The sequence below is a fragment of the Phalacrocorax aristotelis genome, chromosome 7 (genome assembly GCF_949628215.1).
Source record: "Phalacrocorax aristotelis chromosome 7, bGulAri2.1, whole genome shotgun sequence".
Lineage (NCBI taxonomy): Eukaryota > Metazoa > Chordata > Aves > Suliformes > Phalacrocoracidae > Phalacrocorax > Phalacrocorax aristotelis.
Genome location: NC_134282.1, coordinates 39,580,008 through 39,600,098, shown reverse-complemented (window position 1 = coordinate 39,600,098; position 20,091 = coordinate 39,580,008). Strand labels below are relative to the sequence as shown.

Genomic DNA, 20,091 nt, shown 5'->3' with positions numbered 1-20,091 from the left:
ATTGATAGACCAGAAGCCTGGCCAACTTCTTGGTCCCCAGGAGCTCTAGCAATGTCTTCCTGTGGGTTAAGGTGTGCAGTATGCGCTGTAGAGAATATGGGACAGATTCTCAGAAAAGAGTCCATTGTTCCAGTTTAGTTTCATGCCAGGGCAGAAGGGGCACAGCAGCCTCACTAGACTTGCCTCCTCCCTTACATCAGATGTGGCAGCCCCTGTGGTAAGGCAATCTTAGTACAATGCAACATCATGGTGTAGGAGCTTTCCTTGTACTGCTCAGGGTCTCCAGACTACTCAGGAACGACAGATTGGCAGCCCTACGCATGCCCATTTCTTTGGAGACAATTCTCCTTAATTTCATAGCCAGGTTGTATTTGAAAGAGGATATGCTCATGATGCTGGAAAAATAAGGTTGAAGAGTATTTTGTGATTTTTCTGGACTTTTTGGAATGCTTCATTTGAATGAACAGCGGTCCACATAGTCCCCATAGCTGTACAACCTGGGGAAAGGGCATCTCACTAGCCATCTCTGAGTGACAGCCATACTCTTATTGTGAATGAATGAGCTGGGAGTTCTGGCTAGTGGCAGGACCATCAGATGCAAGGGGAATGGTTTAGCCATCATTCTTAATCTGCAGTTTCTTGGTGGGTGCAAGGAATACCTTTCCATCCAGCATCAGTCCCAGAAACCTTAGTGTTTGTGAAGTTCAATATTAAAAACTAGAAGAAGGCCTCTCTTGCCAGGCTCTGACTGTGCTTTGAGATTGGGTGTCAAGTGCCAAAGACTGGACCAATGGAAAGCAAAAAACAGCAGGAACTTCACAAGAGATCCTGCTTTAGGTCCCATCTTGTGATCGCAGGCGAGTCTGAGAAAACCAGTGGACCATGAGCTGGAGTCCTTTTGCCAGAAGAAGCAGTGCAAAGACATTTTCTTTATGTTTGGCAGCAGGAGTGAGCTGCACACAAGTGTCATGCTAATTAAGCTGCTGTAGGAAATGGGAACTCAGCCAGGCATACAATGAGCAGGGAAAAACCCCAAAATGAAGCAAGTTAATATTAGCACAAGTTACACCAACCTCATCATGAGGAACCATAAGGGAGAAGGAGAGGGGCTAAGCAAGGTAATGAAAAATGATTAAATAGTGTGTGAGTGCATATACACAAACACATGAATGCTTTGACAAAAGGTAGTGGTGGATTGTTGAGAGGCCAATGCAGCTAAGTTCCTGCTTTGTTACATAGATAAATTGCCAAAGGAAACATTATCCAAACAGTTCCACTTCAAAGGCAAAACAACAAGCTTTGGGGAACTTGCGGTACTTTCAGTCTGGCCAATAACTAAGTGTAAAGTGTAAAATATACATGTTTAGGAATTAGGACACATGCCGTTCAAGACAGGCCTTTCCCATGCTCTCAGACCAGTACAGCTTCATTTGATGTGCAAATGCATGATGTGTGATCTGTCCTGACAATGTGCTGCCTGCTAGCAGCACAAACATTTCACAAGCACCCTTTTGGGTTACTTCAGCCTGCTGTGTGCACAGCCTCCTTGGCAACCTCTGCAGCTGGAGCTTTTTTTACTGACTATTGCTGTTGTGGCTGCACAATCCAGGTTTATTTAGCAGGTCTTGTCAAGAGACTCCAGACAGGATACCAGGATTAAATGGCAATACAAGGAATGGTTACAGTAATGCACTGGGGAACATATCAGTAATGCAGACTTAATCAATCCTTAAGGCAAATTATCCCAGAAGATGTCCCAGCCTTACTGGGAATTGGTGGGTTCAGGGCATTACAGCTGATGGGAAGGTCCGTCCATAATGTGTTCATAAATGTCACCTGAAATCAGATGAGACAGTGTTCTCTGGAGTGATTACTGGCACTGCAGGCATAGCCAAAAATGTATGTGCTGTACACAGTGCAGAACTGCCTTTGCTCTGTGATGAAAGTCATCCTACAAACCCATGAAAATAACAGTGCAACTGCTCACCATATAGAAGCAGTGGATCATGGGTGCAGTCCTGCTTTTCAGTAGTGGCTTGAGTGGATTTAAATTTGTTGATATCATTAAAAATAGTTGTGGGCTTTATGGTGCAGCTGGGCTCTGGAGTACCTGTGCTAGGGGGATGAGGCTGGCTTTAAGTGAGGGTTAAAGATTTAAACACAGCCAGCTGAACTGTTTTATAATTAACAATTCTTACAAACCAGGGGCATGTAGATGTGCTCTTTCTCCCCCTCTAACAGTAAAATAAGGGGATTAGGGACATTTTGCAACAGCTTTGGTGACTTATCCCAGTTGTACCAAGAGGCAAGTCACCCTTGTGCCTCTACTCACTGTCTTGGAAGAGATTCTCAGTCATATGTGCGTGCACAGCCTCTAGGCCTCAGTCTTAGATAACCAAGGACTTGGCGCTGAGCACCACCCCAGTGTAGCAGCTGCGGCTACAGACAGATTAACCTGCTCTTCACCACTAAAATGACTGAACTTGCGCTGCAGCCAGCTGTACTAATCTTTTGCTTGTGTTAACTTTGAATTCCAGTGTGTCAGTTCCGGTCCTCTGAGAAAAATTAGGCAAGTGCTTATTGAAACCAGCATCCCAGCACTCCACATCGTGCTGTGCAGAAGAGGAAAGTGGGACCCCAGGCCTGTGTAGCAGCATATGCTACCCACACTTTAGTCCCATGAAATTATACCACTACTCTCACATCAGCCTATCAGCCTAATCTATCATTATAAATGGCACAACTTCATGCTCAAGTCCCGCACTTTGCTTCAGAGGGTCCTGAGCTTTCTGGCAGAGCCACACATAGTTCCCTGATACCTGTGCACTGTCAGTGGACACAGAAGATAACAGTGAAGATACAGAAAGAATTAATCAACTATGTGGTTAACAAGGGTGAGGAAGACAGATGTGTTTTACACAGCTGTAGTCTGAATGTGCTGAGAGAAGTCTGTTTGGGAATGCTGATGGCATCTAATAACCACAGATGCTTTTCCTGCTTCTTGATAGATATAGAACTGTGAATATCAGTCATTGTGGTATGAAATTGTTATGAGAAAAATAACTTCCTGTGTTGATGGACTTAGCATGCAGTAAATGGAGGTGTATGGATGCAAACCTAAAGTGGTTGTAAATGCAGCTCTCCAGTGCTCTAGGTGTGACCATGCAGAGAGCCATAAGCAAACAGTAATGTATTGCTTGTATTTGACTTCCTCTCTAGCTGAATTGGTGCCCTGAATTCAGTGTTATTATTGCTTTTTTCCCAGGATAGAACTGAGAAACTGTAACACACTGTAACATAGTGGCCCTGCATATGCAAGGCAAGCTTTTTCATCCTGGCCTCTGTGGGGAGAAAGAGCGTTCTTTCTAACAGGGCATCAATAAATGTGTGAATGCTATGCAAGTAGTATTAATATCCATCACTTTGCCTGAAGACCACAGAACTGAAATTCTTTTTTGCCTTTCTTCACATCCTTTTCCCAGAAGAAATGCACAATTATTTCCAAACTCTCCCTTTCCTACACCTGCATACACATTTATTGATACATTTACTTTCACTGTCTGGGGCTCCACGAGGTGCTTATTTACTATGGACTGAACTTTGCTCATTTCATTGGATGACAACAGTACTTGTTTTCAGTGGTTTCAGAACAACTGTCCTTCATTCATTTTGCTTTCAGAAATGCACTCTGTTGCTCATGCCTGTGTGACTGCTTGGTGTGATGAGACAGGCTGCAAACAAGTCAGAGAAAGGGAATATGGAAAGTGCTAACTGTCCACTCATAGTCCGATAACAGAACATTGCCCGTGCCACTAGTTAAAAAGAAATGAAACGCTGCTCAATATATTCCTGATACCCTAGACTTTGAGGAACAGTACTCCTTTTTGAGAATGCAATTTCACTGCTATTATTAAGTTTTATTCTCTTTTATCCCATCTGTTTTAGTCAAGTTACTTTATCTATTGTGATTGCCTGTAGAGCATTGATTAAACCAGTAGTATTATTATGTGATGCTGAGGTATAACCACTGCTTGACATACAATGAAGTAGCTTGGCCTTATTAACTGAGTAGTTATTTTATCTAAATAAGCACCATTTCAGAAGAGAAATACTGTTCCTGGTCATGAAAGTAGCCCTGGAAAAAGGGATTCCTTGAGGGACAGTTGTATAGTACCTGGCCATGTGAATTTTGCTGGCTGTCAAATAATATTCAGTCGATCCTTTTCCCGTTTTAGCATTTTGAAATTAAAGACAAGTAGAATATCACTCCATAAAAGATCTAAGTGTTAATTTAATGATCTCTGTGACCCGTCGCCTAGAGAAAGAAAAGGCATCATGATTTTTTAAAACACTACCCAAAACTCAAGCTGCGATGCAGCAGTTTGCAAGGGTGCTCCACTGGTTCTGATGATTTCAGACCATCCCCAATAGCTAAACTTTATGACCGTGAGGGTGAGGATGAACTTTGGCTATGACCTACATCTGCAATTCACAAGTATTTTTCATACAGCTGCAATAATATTCCAGAAAATATAACTGGCCTTTTACTTCTTTCACTTTTGGAAATGAAAATAAAGCTACTGTGAGAGCAGATCTTTTGCTAAGAAAATATTTTTAAAAATATTTTTATAGCTCTGTCAACAATAAATGAGTCTCACAGTCTAAAGTCTTTCTCTAAACCTTTTTAATGGAAAAAACGTCATAGAAAATATCCTTTTACTTTTTAATAACATATAACTATATACATGATTAAAAACTGTAACAAAAAGCTGCAGGAACGGGAAGAATGTTTTGTTGGATCCATGCAGGTGGTATATTTAAAAAAGGATTTCACAAATCCATGTACATCAAATGGAGCTGCAGTGACAGGGTTGAAAAAAATGACAACTCTATTATTTACCTGAATGTACTGGGAATAAAGCAGACATACAAAATACACAAAAAGAATACAAGAGTACACGGTGTAAATCTTGTTAGCACAGGAAGTTTCTTTTTTAAGTAAATAGGCAAAAAGAAGTAAAATATCCTTTTTCAAATTTTATATTGCAGTTTAAAAGATAACATCTCTTATTTGCTGTATTCCGTTTTACTTCACTCTGACATACACTACAGTAGAAGTATATGGCATTTGCAAACTCAGGAATATTTTGAGTCATATCCATGTCTGTGAATGTACTGCCATTTCTGAATAACATAATGTATACATATCACTTTAAAAACACATACACAATTTGACATGAGTTAGAAATACAAAATATTGAGAGCCACCATGCTACAAAGTGCTGGATACTCTTGTCCTGATCCAGCAATATGTTTAAGGACACACAAATTCAACTCTAAGAGGAATTCCTCAGAGTAGAGGAAGTTAAGAATGTGCAGAAATTATTTGCTGATCAGGTCTGGAGTTTTCAACAGTGGTAGTACAGACTGCAGCTAGGAAACCTGTTACACCTGAGGCCACAATTCTGTCCTTACACCCCAGATAATGTAGCTACACAGTGTAGATTATTTACTGTACTTTTTAAAAATAATTTTTCTTAATTCTAAATTAAAACATAAAATGAAACCTTTTTTAAAAAAGTCTGGGGAATCGATGAACTCTGCAGCTGGAAAGAAGAAAGAGATGGTGTTTCATTGGTTAGTTAAAAGTTGGAAGAGATTCTGTAGGCAGCAGGTAATGATGTGACAGGTTTTAAACACCTCACTTCTAAAGGAACTTGCTCATATTTTTGCCCTGAGCCAAAAAAAGATCAGACATAATTGAAAAGTCAGTATCAGCCAGTAAGCTCAGCTGAAGCTCACAAGCATGGTGAAGATAGCAAGCCATCATTCAGTAAGAAAATAAAGTCAAGATTACTTCTTGTCAGGAGGGCTTTTGCTGGGTTCTTCCTGCTGTAACAAATACTTAATAATTCCCAGTGCAGTCACAGGCAGTTTAGTAGCGACCAAATAAATGGAGTCTTGTTTTAAAAAAAGAAAAAAGGTGAAAAACAACAGTAACCAGAACAACAAAACGAGACAAGCAGTGAAAGCTGAAATAGTCTGTGAAGCCTTGGGATCTGTTCCTGTTCTTATTAACACCCTCCCACCCTGTCTGGCCATGTTCTTTTGGCAGGCAGGTAAAACCTTTCAAGTTCCTGTCAGTGAGGGGGGAAGTTTGCCTATAGCAAGACATAAAGTAATTATGAAAATAAGCTTTGAAAACCAAATCGCTGTGGGTCATTAGAGCCAAATCTGACTGAAAAGTATTTGGATGTCATTGTCCATATGACAGTTTGATTCCCTCCCCAGTTTGACCTCTTTTTGTGAGCATGCGAACTGGAAAGTTGCCAATATACCAGTTTTTGGCTTGTTACCATTCAGATACTTGTTTATATTGTTCATTGCTAGCATTTTGAGTAAAACCTGTCTTGTAAAGCCCTAATTGAAACTAGAATGTCAGTACAAGGCAGGTCTGTTTGCAAAGGCAACCTGAAAGCAGTGACTTATTTTATTTAAAGAAGAGAGAAATGTGCATATGCATGCATTTGCATTTAACAGTTTTATAGCTAGAACCGTTATTAAATGATGCCCAATAGCAATTTTATCTCTTGTTACAATTTGTTTTATAAAGATGTAACAATTCTCAGGAGACTTTTATGAAAACATGCAGAGCTGGTTTACATTATGTATGCAGTTATGTGCCCAGTATATATGTAGCAACTTAATTTCTTAAATATATAGTGTAACGCTTTTTATTCCTGAGTGCTGATCTCCATAAGGAATAGAGAGGGTAGCATCATGTGCTCTTCTGCATGTGGTCCTTTGCCATTTTAGGAGTTCTTCTGAGGGATCTTTATCGTCACAGTTTTAACTTCAGAATATTCTCTCAATCCACATTCACCCCTAAAAAACATATTGCAGCATCAGCTTACACCAGACATTAATGCTTTATTGAGCAAAAACCTGCAAAGTGATTCCTTGATAAAGTTAAGATATGACCTAAAATTCTCGGTATAGGTTCTGTTCTACTATGATGTTGTACAGGTTTTCTTTTCATGCCATCTTTCAGAAAACCTGAAGACGAACTTTGGGTTTAGGTCAAAAGAACAATAGATGGCTCCAGCATTTCATAAGGAGATACAGAGCAACTTTAAACCCAGAAATACTCACTGTCCATTGATGGAACTGTTCGGGGTGAATTGATGTCCTCTGTCCTTTCCAGACCTTGAAAATGTCCAAGCACCAAGACCTACACCACTGGCCAGTGAAATTACTGCTTATATTTGCATTCAAGAAAGAGAAGGTCCAAACTGAGTACTATGGAAAATGAGCCACTCACACCCCTGTATAAAGACTCCTAACCCACTGACCTTTTTCCCCTGACAAAATATCCAGCAGCAGAAATCAGCATTTGCATGTACTGTGAAAGAGCATTCAGCTTGCTCAGATTTCCATTAGATTTACATAAAAGACCTCTTTTTGTCTTGGCAAAGCATCTTACATAAGATACTCTATACTGCTAGAAGCTAGCCGCTTACTAGGTCCCAGTAATCTGACACATGGCTCTGAGGGGTACATGTTCTGCTTTGGATAAATTATGCTTATGAAATGGCTGTTTCTGAATGCTGTGTAGATTTTGTTGTAGTCAGCTCTGACCTGGCTTATCTCTTAGACAACCCTGCTGAAGTTTAGAGTGGATATTTCATGGCTTCTTGGGAGTAATGCTTTTTTTTTTCTGAAGTATAGGTATTTGCATTTTGCTGTGCATATTTTGAGTTATGGAGATGTGTGTTCTAGTCAAGTCATTAGTTAAGTTCTAATATGTCTGCTGGATGCTGTGTATGTAAAGCAAACAATGTCCCCACCTCAAAACAGGTACAGTCCAAGTCTGGGAGTATCTCTTCTAAATGAGCTCATACAAGGATTTTTTTGCACAAGCTCTTACAGACATTTGTTACTCAGTCAAATTCTTATCCCCACCCCTAAAACATATACAATACTGCCCCCTTACTTATATTAAAATCTAAAAAGTGCTGATGTGCATATCATGTTAGCATGTTTACTATTTGACACTACCTTCCCTCTGGATCCCCCTGTGCAGAATTTAATGCCAACTGCACCATAAAGAATATTTTGGGGCAATTCCTCAGAACCTTCTTCTAATAAGTGTCACTTTCAGAATTGAGTGAGGGACCACTGTTCGAAGCAATTAAACCCCTCTGTATACCCCTGGTGTTGCATAGCATACTACTTTCTATTTACCTTTACACTGTAAATTTTACACAACGTACAACATTGGGGAAGAACAACTGTAATCTTCCTTTGAAGGTTAATTCATTTGGGCAGAAAGATCAGTATTTACTAGCCCATTTCACTCCACCTGCAGTTCTGAAAACTTTCTGATATGCCTGTTAGCTTAGTAAACCTTACATGTGCTATAGTGGTTGATAAGTAACTTGGTAGGCATTTTAAGATTTACCAGAGTCTAAGTACATGCAAGGAAATATACTAGCAAAGATTTTTTGACATGTGAAAGATTCCCATTGATTTGCACCACCCCACCCCCCCAGCTTTCAGCAGAAAGGTGGATTTGTCTCCAAAGAATGACCAAAAACTTTATCTATTTATCAGACTTGGCTAAGCCACAGAACCATTCTCTTATAGATCAGTGAAAGCTGTCACCAGGAGCCGCATGGCACCCAATAAGTAATGCTAGTAAGCCTCTCTGTGAGAAAGTTTCTGCTTGATTCAGTAGGGCTGCAGCTTGGCTCCATACACCTGTTGGACACCTTTTTAAAAGTCAATAGATAACCTAGGTAACAGAGTATCCAGCACCTTTATGTATGTTCCAACTGCCATTGGGTTTCTTATCTTGGTCTGGCAAACAAAATTAGATCCATTTATTGTCTGTTTCTTCAGTTCAGGGCCTTATGCGTCTGTTTTCTGGCTGAAAGTTTGGAAGTGGACAACTGCGATGAACTCTAAGACAAGTATTTTTCATAAGTTTAAAAGTTGCCTTTGCTGAATAGGAAGATGGGTTATTCCAGACATTCAGAGCAGAAGAGTCAGTGTGTGTTCAATTAAAGGGCTCGCTTGTCCCCACAGCCTAACACAGGGAAGTAGGGAGCAATAACACCCTGTTCTATGGCCACTTTGGGTCTTGGATTGCAGTTCAGTATCAGGGTGAGATCAAGGGTTTTATCTGTGAAAAGGAAGGAGCTCACGGGTCAAGTTTGCATGATGCTATTCCCTTAGTTGTGTAGGTGTGAGGGAAGGGGAACAAATGGCTTGTCAAAAAGAAATATTACATACTCTCCTCCCTCCCTCAGTCCAAGAGAAAAAAGATAAGGAAAAGAATTAAAATGCCAAGCTGTTCTCCTGCTTGCACTTCTTTTTGGGAATGCAACTATGCAGTGCTGTATCTCAGAGCTATGCAGACAATATGAATTCCAATGACATTAAAGGATACTTCTGAAGTAGAACGGCACCTCCTTCCCTTGCAGAGATTTGGACAGGGACCAGAATTCTACGGGACTCTATCTAATATAAAATGGCCATATATGGCAATCTAGGATGTCACCTGATTTTCAGTTACAGGATTTAAATTTTACACCAGTCAGGTAGTTATAAGAAGCTTTAAGGAAGTGTAAATGTAAAAAAATCCCTCTTTTGGACTCCATTAAGAATACAAGAATATTGTAAGTAGCCTTAATGTAAAGAGAAATTAGTTGTATTGTGTACATTAGTTCTGATTCTCTACCAGTATGCACATCCTCTGCTACTTTTTGTGGGAGTGTCAAATAAGTATAGCAGACCTCAACTTTTTGTGTTCATTTTTTTCCCCATGTGTAATAAAAATCTGTAGATTTAAATGCAGGAACAAAACAAGCCACAGATAATATGGTGCTAGCACAGACAGCACAGTGGCACAATTATGATCTGTCTGTAACATAGTATTAGCTTAGCAATGACACACATATGTATCGACACTTTCTATTTTTTTAACTGCCTGACTTAACATTATTTATGCTGTAAAACTTATCCCTTAAAAACAGGGATCTAAGAAACCATGGTATTTCAGTAAAAAGTACGCAGATATTACTGCAGGGGGAGGAGGTGAATTAGAAGGTGATATCTGATCAAAGAGGTTCTGAAAGGAGTAGAATAATTACTCAAAAGTAGGTTTTCAGGCATCTTTGTGAGATAGATTGTAATTCCAAACATTTATTCTTTGTGATTAATATTTTCAAAGGTGTAGATGGGAATCAAGTATACTACTGTATATTTTCCATGGGATCTGGGGTCCTGCCTGGTTTCCCCCCCCTTTCAAAAACTCTATGATATCAATATGTGAGTATTTTGTTTGCACAGTCAACCTCCCGGAAGTCAATGGGGTCACTCTTGGGTGTCAAGTTACTCATGTGCTCTATCAAGCTTAGTGGTTTTTGAATATTTTCACAATGATAAGAGTTAGATGAGCTGACATATTTATGCCAGTGTGAGATCACCTCATAACTCATGAATGTGGAGAATAGTATGAATGTGTTATTCAAAGTACTCCCTAATGAGGGAAAATATTTCAGACTACATAGAGCTTATTTTATAGATCAAGTTGTATACTTCAACATATTTAAAGTTTTAAAGAGTTTGACCTCACTTCAGTTTTACTGCTCAGTGTGCTATTAGCCATAAGCTATTTTGAAAGCTTAGGTGGGACATATCTGGTATACATGCCTCCTGCACAGAAATTAATTGAATCCTTTGTATGCGTTACCAATCTGGAGCTGATGCAATTGCTAAACTTCCTTGTGTTTGTAATGAGAATTAAAAACTGGTAAGACTTTAAATTAGGTACATGGGACAGTACTGGAGCGTGGAGCTGCATTTCAAAATATTTGGCACTTCATTCTAAATGGAATAAGAAAAGACAGAAAGCTTTGTAATGGAAGGTGGTTTTTTGAAAGGGATGTAAATGCATTTGTCTATCCTTCTCTAGGCCTGATTTCATTTAACATTGTTTATAAGTGGAAGAGATAGATAACATTTTAATAGAATTCAGATGCACCTATATTAATATATGTAGGAGAAAGTAAGGAAAGGAAAAAATAGCAAGAGAGGCAAACTATATGGCAAGACAACTCTGAAACAAGTACTCCAAACCAGTCAACAAGCACACACAGCAGTACCAAAAAGAGAATCTTTCTGCAAATGTGCTGGTTAATATGGCTAAGAAAAACTCTCAGAAAACACAGGTTAGAAGTTCAGAAAAATGCTCAGAAATTTTCAGTTCCTTTCAGAATAAGAAGAGAGTTCCAGTAACTTATCCTGCTATGTCAAAAACAAACCAAAACAAAACACCAAAAAAAACCAAAGGAAAAGAAAATGGTCTTACCATGTAAATCAGTTGTATTTAGAACTGGTAATAATTCTCAGTCATCTTATATTATGCCCTGATCCTCAGATGGGAATACTTCCTGATCTTAATTTGCATGGAAGGATTTACTAATATTTATTTAGTTGTAGAGCTGAAAACAGTTTAGAAGACAGCAGTGTAATACTTACATCTCTCTCCCATTGCCAGACATTTTGAATCCTCCAAAAGGACTTTGGGCATTTAAGGCGTTGTAGCAATTTATCCTGTAACAGGAAGAGGCATTAAGTCCAACTGCTCTGTCAGAGAGGCCTTTGGACAACGCAGGGAGAGGCTGAAACTTAGGGAGCTAAGAACACTGTATATCTTTTAGAAATAACAAACTGGTCGCATGTTGAAAATAAATGATTTATTCTGCTTCTTACTCATAAGGAGAATGGGATTTGGCCTGTTGAGAACTGGAGGAGGGCACGGAAGGCTTGGAAGCAGCTTCAGTAATGAACTGTTAATCTGCTGACAAACCTCAGTGCCAGATTAGAACACAGAGCTATTAGATTTGAATTTGTCCTTTTTCTCCCTGATTTCTCCGAGATCTTTAGTTTACCCAGGCTTGGCATACCAAATTGCAAGCTACTAAACTCTAGAAGTGGCATTACCTATTCCTAAGGACTAGAGAGAAGCGGTTTCCCCTCAGTTCCTTCAAGTTGTATAAAGTACTTGATTCCTTGTGCCTTTAGCAGAAAGCTCACTGGATTCATTTGTTCGACAGAAAGGATCCTTTATACTCTGCTTTGTCTGTTTTCAGTAATGCCATTCAGCAGTGTGGCTGCCATGGTAATAGGAAGCAAGGTGCTTTCCAGTTTTCAATAGCATTCTCCCGCAGTAAGCAGAGTCACAACACCTCCCTACAGCTGTTCCATATCTTGGGTAGTGATTCACCACTAGGATGGTCTAGATAAACATTTTTCAGACAAAGGGTGCAAAATTGAGGTGCTGTAATGATAGTGAGTCAAACTCTATCTCCAAGAGCAGGAGTGTGATAACTTCTGCCTTACCAGACTGTCCCAGCCTGCATTGCTGAAGAGACTGTCAGGGCCTTGTTTATGTCATTTGTAAAGACAGCAGCTACCAGCCCAAAATCAGAATTGTTGGCTCTCTCTATAACTTCATCCATAGTTTTAAATCTCAGTATTTCTTGAACAGGCCCAAAAATCTGCAAAAAAGATTAATCATTAATTAATAAACCAGCCCACTCAGAGGCGTTTTATTCCTGTTTTATTTTGCTTTTTAAATTGTCTTCTCTCTCCTGTTGTACTCTTTACAAATTCCCACAGCAACATTTAATAGTGATAATAGCACCTCTTCTTTGAGGTCTGAGACTGTACAACCAATGACAGAAGTTGAGCTTCTTTACCCAACTGATGCCATCAGTTGCTGTGTGCATAAGGAGCTCTGAAAAGATTTTACTTTTTTTAAAAATATATTGGTAATTTTTACTCTAAAGCTTTTGTCTCAGCAAGAAAACAAAAGAAAAAAAAAATCATGTTTAGGACATTCTAAAATTTTCTTGCCCATGTGTGTGAATACCTCCTCCTTGGCAATCCGCATGTCATCTGTTACATTGGAAAACACTGTAGGTTCAATGAAGAAGCCCTTTCTTCCTAGCCCTTTACCCCCACATTCAAGTTTTGCTCCTTCAGTAATGCCGCTCTGAATCAGTTCCAAGATCTTGTTGTATTGTTTTTTATCAATCTGAAAGACAGAAGAAGCCATTTGACTTGCAGACTGTGCGCCTGACAGTCAAGTCAAAATTGTTTTTTTTAGGCAAGCCATGTCCTAGTGAGTAGACTCATGCTTATATTCACTACTCTTTGAGCTGGAGATACCAAAGATCTACAGATAGCTCCTGACTGTAACCTAGGGCTCAGTCTTCTTAAGGATGTGTCCCCTTATGTATGTGGCTCAATCCACATTCTTGCTAAGCAATCTGGTTTATAAGCACAAACAAACACATCATTATTTTTTTGTCCCAAGTTAACTTCCTGAAAATGGTCCCAGGTGGTTATTAGTGGCAGGAACATTTTCTAAAGACCCATTTCTAATTCTGCCCACCTTTTGCTTAGAATTCCTGTCTCTCTAATGGTCTACAAGCACACTTACGATTGTAGACAATTCTTGAAAGTAAGTGCCCACAGAGACTTCTGAGAGCTTCTCACCATTTACAGCTGTATCTTGGGGGCTGAAGATGAGAATCTTGCTGTTAAAGCTAGGAGGCAAATTTACTGATATTTAAGATGAGAGATTTTACTGAACAAGAAACAACTCTGAGCTGCACAGATTATCGACTCTATTAGAATTTTAATCTTTAAAACATTTATCATGTCAGCTACCCGGGACTGTGAGTGAGTATGCACTGACTGACCTCCATCCCAGTAGAGTTTAAACAACTCTAGGTACCTTCTGGGCTGTAGACTCAAAGCACTATTGCTTTACCTGTGGACCTTGTTCTGTAGTTGGGTCAAAAGGACTCCCCACAACTCTCCTCTTTGCACGTTCTACGCTTCTTCTAACAAACTCTTCATAGATTGATTCTTCTACATAAATCCGTGAGCCTGCAGTGCAGCATTGACCTTGATTGAAGAAGACCCCTTGGTGAGCTTGTTCCACAGCATAGTCCACTGTAAAAACAAGACATCACATGTTGCTCTGAAACATCATAGACACATCTGCTATTGCACCTATGACTTCAAAGCAGAAATAGGATTTGGTTAAAAAAACCCCACAAAACAGTGACCAAATAAAAACATACTATTGTTGGGTTGGGTCATAAATGAAGATGATTAATTTAATTTTGTGTCATAAGCCCTGTAAAAATGTAAAAAAAGTTTTTAAACATGTATAAAGTTGATTTTCTTTCCGCATTTATTCCACCCTGGTCACAGCTATACTGGAGGGATATTAGAAGCATTACAACTGTTCCACAAAAAGTAGATTGCAAGGGACCACTTGGGACTTCAAGCATCATCTAGGTAAAGAAGGGTCTATGGGTAATATATTCCACATGCCATCTCGTGACACAAGCCACAAAGTATTGCTTAATATCACACTGCAAAAGTTAAACCAAGACAGTGCTTTAGCAATCTATAGGAGTAGGGTATGCAAGAGCAACTTCACCAATATCTTATATGCCAGCAACATGTAATTTATCAACTAAAACTCTTAAGAGACCCTAGGAAGCAGATTGTGTCCCACATTATAGAAGTCTGTCTGACTGGAGTCAGTAGAGTAGGGGAAAATTTGCCTGTGATCCCAAGTTTGTACTTGGTTTAATACAGCCTATGTGAGAATTACAGCCAAACAAGTACTTGAGAGGATTTCAAGAGGACAGCAAGACGTATTCTTCCCAAAAAGCCAGATTATTTTCTGCAAGACAGAAACATCTTGGCCCATACAGGTGACAGCGTAAGGCTTTAAAACTATAGTTCAATTATAGAACAGTCAGCCCTTGATTCTACTCTAACTTCCTTGGAAGTACAACTAGCACATCCACTATCCAAACAGAAGAGAGGATCCAGTCATATTTAGACATTCACAGCTAAATTCTGCCATTGGGTGTAATAGCTGACTAGACAAGAATATGGAATTCAGCCTTAAACAGTGATGCCCTACAGCACTGTAATACCTCCGTTATCAGCTGTAACACTTTGGGACATTGCTTGAACTATTATCTTTTATGGAGTAAACAAAGCAACAGGGCTCTACTTTCAGTACATCCTAGATGACTCCATCTACAGAAATGTCTTATTCTGCCCACAGCGTGGTATTGAAAAAATATTATATAGGGTGCTCCCTGGGCCACATTCAAATTTTCCCAGGCAGCTCCATGGAGACTGAAAACACTAGTGGGTAGAACTGATTAACTGATGTTTCTTCCTCTATTGTTAACAGTTTTTCACCATGAGGGGCTCTAACCATTCTGCTTTGTTTCTTTGGTGCACTAAACTTTTAACAGCTTCATCATGCTTTCTGCTAACTTCTGGCTCACAGTGTTCCTCAAACAGAACAAACAGCTCCTTTGGAACGGTGAGCAAATTCTCTGCTGCTCTTAAATAATCAGAGCTTTCAAGTCTGAATCTTAGGCCAATGCTGGTGGTTGTAATTATGGGAAGACCAGAGCGCTTCAGTATGATCTACTGTGGAACAGTCAGTCCTGAAGAAGACGGTGCTCTCCTCTGTGCACTGTTATTCCTCTGTTGCCTGCAACTTCTCCCCAGGTCCTCAACCTTATTTGGCAGATACAGCAAGTCATGGATAAACTACAGCCCTGTGTGGCAGCTAGGAGCATTTGTCCTTCCCCTATGGCAGGCCATAATACAGACCTGTCCCCAGCATATATTACTCTACTAAAAGTGTTCAGGTGATCCAGTCTAAATTAGAAGGTTAGGGACATTTGAGATGTGGTGATTCCTGTTAGGAGATGGAGATGAGTAACTGGGGTAGAAGGCTGTAACATCTGCATCTGGCTGCAGCTGCCAAGAGCCTTCTTAGTTTAGTGGGACGACTGTGGCTACAATTTAGACCCTCCAACTTGGTAAAACATTTTCATGTAGAAAAGCTGCTGAAAGGTCTTACGCTTTCCCTAGCCCTTCAGACATTGGTAAGTTTTGAAAACGGCTGTAGGATTGTAACCTTGTAATTCATGCTATTCAGAATGACTCTTCTATTCACTTTCCCTTTTTAAACTAAGACCAATTCCTTATATGTTTGTTTATTTGGGGTTACAAAGTTCTCAGAAAATGCACTGAGTACAGTGTGCCTGCAAAGAGCCTGAAACAATAGCTCAAAGCAAGGTGTGAACCGTCCCATTCATCTTAATGGGGTGTTAACTTCAAAACCTCCTGCTGACAACTTTTAGATATCAACATTTTTAACTATTTCATTGCTGATCATTTAAGCAGAAACTTCCAGTTTGTGTTTTTGTCCTTTCCTAAACAGCTGTCCTGTACCTTCTCAGGGGCCAAAAATCTCAGCTGCACAACATCATCCATCTGCCAAAATCTTCAGCTCCCTGCCGACAGTTGCAATGAGGATATTTCAATACGCAATTCTTCAATTGTGAATATTTTAAAAATTGAATAATCTCCATTTATACCTACTATCAAAACAGCTTAACAAAGGAATACTGCACTACTATCAAAACAGCTTAACAAAGGAATACTGCACTGACTAGATTAGCAACTCACATGTAAAGCCCTCCCTTTCTATAATTGTTGTGAAGCAAAAAAAATCACAGAATTTCCAGAATTAAAGCAATGAACCACGTTGCTACAGAGTTTAGGATGACAAATGTGTATGGGACCATGACTGAATAACACTGCTTCTATATGCCTATATGTAACTTTTTTCTGTTTTCTTGTTGTCTATGACTCTGTGAGTTCAAACTTGTCTCTATAAAAAATATCACACCTCAGGCTGCTTCCGTAAGATTAAAAAGTGTAAATAGATAAATATATACAGCTATATTGGTCCATTTCACTTTGTATGAAAGATATGCCCTAAAACACACACACGCACAAAAAAAAAGACACCACACAAACATGTTTTTAAGAAAAAATATGGAAGTGCTGACTTACAATCAGCATCTGCAAAAATAATGTTTGGGCTTTTCCCACCCAGCTCCAGTGTAACTCTCTTCAAATTACTCCTTCCAGCTGCTTCTTGGATCAGCTTCCCAACCTGAAAGGAAATGGAGACACGTTTTACAGGGGATGTAGTCATACAGTTCACTTTAACAGCCAATGTTGGCTATCACTGGAACAGAGCTTTAAATAACCCAGCAGGTTCGTCAATCCAGATTCTCATCAGCAGCGGACAGCTTTCCGGGTTTTTTTTCTAGAAATAGGGGATAAGGCACAGCACAAAGTGTTTGCACCCTTCACCCATTTGTATCTATGCTAAAATGGCTTGGGGCTTTCTTTTAAGGTGCTTTAGGAGGGCTAAATTAAAAATCTGAAGTTGACATAACTAGAAACTAGTGGCATGTTCACAAGGTTTTAAATACTATTATGAAGAGGTTTAGTTATGTAATTTTTAGTGGAAAAAATACATCTGGTATCTGAGTATGTATAATGTGTGTATTAAGCTTACTACTATTCATTATTAATAGCTGCTATCATACTTCTTTATCAAAGTCTAGGTGTTGATTACCCCAGATGATCGCTGCTTTTAGAATTTATTCCACTCTTACTACTTAGAGTTACTAAACTGCTAGCCAACCTGTTTGTAGGAGGGCATTTGTTCTCCTCAAAATACAGTTTTCAGTGCCCAAAGGTTTAAGTAATTTGACCATGAAATCATGATCCAGAATATGTCAAATTCTGGCGAAATCATCAGCCTTTTCTGCAGGATTAACTGCACATAGCAGAATACTGAGCAGGGCAAGAAGTTACAAAAGGACCATCCAAGACCCGGCCCTCAGCTGCACCACAGATAATCTTAATATGGTCTGAGGAGGTGAAAAGCACCTCCAAAATGTCTTTGTAGATTGTGGGGGTCAGATGGAGCAGAATGCAGCCCTGTGGCTGCAGCAACCACAAATTGCAGATCTCACCAAGGAACATGAGGGTACATTAAATGGACAGAATGTGTTTCCACATCAGTACAGGTGGAGAGGCAGCTGTGCTCCCTGGAAGTTCTCCCCTCCCTGGATCAATGAATCCAAAATAGACCAGATTTTATTGCTTTCTTTTAACTGGGACATGTTTTAAGGTCACACAGGAAATTAGATATGAAGTGAGATAGGAGTGAGTCCAGAGCTGGACTTTTTCTCCACATAGTACTGGTCTCTAGCTATTTTCTAAGGTCAGGTGAGTGAGATTCCCTGCAGTAACGGGTTAATGGATGAGAAGCTGAACCTCTTAGAGAACTGAAGGCAGTCTGCTGGAGAAAGTTAAGTCAGCACTGGAGTAATCAGAAAGCAAATGAAACAGAAAACAGGGCCCCCACAGAAAAAAAAAAAAAACAACAAAGCAAAAACCCTACAGGATAATGAAGGAATTGTCAACTGCTTTGTCATTAACTGTTTATCTGGTGATACCACAGTGGCGTGTGATTGAGGTTATTTATTTTAAAAAAAAATTAGCTTCTTTTCTTTACCCCTGAATTGATGGAATGGAGTGTTGACATTATAAAGAAAATCCTTGCATATCCCCTTAATTGGAGCTGATTTTATTGCTGTGTTTGACTGACAGCCAGAAGTGAACATGAAAAAGAAGGACCCTTTCCGCCCTCCACCCCCACCACATACATCAAGCATGTCATCTGGAAATTCCAATCTCTCAAACTGTGCTGAAAATGTACACTGGAAACCAAAGAGAGTTCTGTGTTTACAGCCAGTGCCAGCCAATGCCATTCACACCCTCCCTGCTTTGAACCTCCCTCTCTCAAAGAACAACTACCACTTATTTCTCCTCAAAAAATTCACAAAAAGCAGAACAGACTAAGGAAGCCAGACCAATGTGTCCAGGCCACCATCTTTCCACCTTCCATTCTACCACTTCAATGTCAAAACTCTTTTGTCCATGTAAGTAAAGGTTTTGAAAGGGTTCTATGCAAACAAGTGGTTGGCAAATAGACAAGTACAAATATTACGCATATGGCAATTATTAAAGTCTAAAGGGCTTGGAGACAATGGTGTTAATTTGGAAAAGTATGGTCCAAAGTATTTTTAATACAGGGGGGTTGTTGTCACATTTCCAAGTATAAACTTAACAGACAGCTTCACTGTGTCCCTCCCATTAGAAATCAGTGCAGACATCAGGATAGCAGGGCTCATGCTGCTCAGCATTTGTTCACTGTGCTCCTATTGTGCCCTAGGCACTTACAGGTTGAGAAAAGTATTACGGAAGGCACCAGCACTGTGATTATTTAGTGACCTTTTGTGACTGAACCTCTCTTTATGGAGAAAGACAGCATGAAATGGATAAGTGATAGTGTTGCAACCTGTATGGTCTTTCAGTACATGCTTCCTGTGGTGACTCTCAGCTATTATCTGTGAGCTCCCAATAGGCAGTCAGCCTTGCAAGGGAACACTGGAAGAGAGAACTCCCCCACAGATAATGGAGCTGTGCGATTATTCAGCAGGAATGTTGGCAGAGAAAGCTCTGACTCCCCATCCTTGTTTTGAATAGGCTTCAGGATTGATATCAAGAGTATCCCTGGATAGCCTGTGAAGTACCATAACCTCGTAAGCCGTGTGGAGGGTTAGGCAGATGCAATTTGGCCCATCTCAAAGAAAACAATTTGTTATTCAGAACAACAACAACAAGATTAAAGAAGCATTCTGCGGCACCCTTCTGAAAAAAAGCTGTTAGAAGAACAGTCCTGGTAGGGTCTGTTTCTGGACTGTGGACTGTATGACATAAGGCATTGAGAGTGTATCATGATATAAAATATTTGATTGTTGCTTATTTATGCCTTCTGTGTTTGGAAGTTTAATGTCGTTTTCAACAAGAGGCTTATGCAGCCACATTTTAAATACTTAGTGCAGAAATTCAAAAAAGTCTGATGCCTTTCATGTTCTGTCAATCTTCTGTTTTCAGACAGAAATCAATGTTTCTAAAAGGTACAGGTGGGTTTGCCTGTTACTGTTAAAGCACTGGAAGTCTCACAAGTCAAAAGCAAACCTGCAAGGTTTGTGATACTTCCTCTACAGCGCCATCAGAATGGCTGGCTTCTCC

General features: G+C 39.7%; 1 protein-coding gene across 2 annotated transcripts in view; it reads right to left on the bottom strand.

Annotated features, from left to right (window-relative positions):
• Positions 1–4,667: 4,667 nt before the first annotated feature.
• Positions 4,668–20,091, bottom strand: part of ALDH1A2 (aldehyde dehydrogenase 1 family member A2) — a 56,442-nt gene continuing 41,018 nt past the window's right edge. For both annotated transcript variants that reach the window (XM_075100244.1, XM_075100243.1), the window contains exons 8-13: positions 16,987–17,089; positions 13,847–14,031; positions 12,941–13,105; positions 12,409–12,566; positions 11,545–11,619; positions 4,668–6,885 (exon numbers count right to left, since the gene is read on the bottom strand). In XM_075100244.1, coding sequence (XP_074956345.1) covers positions 6,813–6,885; positions 11,545–11,619; positions 12,409–12,566; positions 12,941–13,105; positions 13,847–14,031; positions 16,987–17,089 — 759 coding nt within the window. In that variant the 3' untranslated portion in view covers positions 4,668–6,812. The remainder of the gene's footprint in view (positions 6,886–11,544; positions 11,620–12,408; positions 12,567–12,940; positions 13,106–13,846; positions 14,032–16,986; positions 17,090–20,091) is intronic.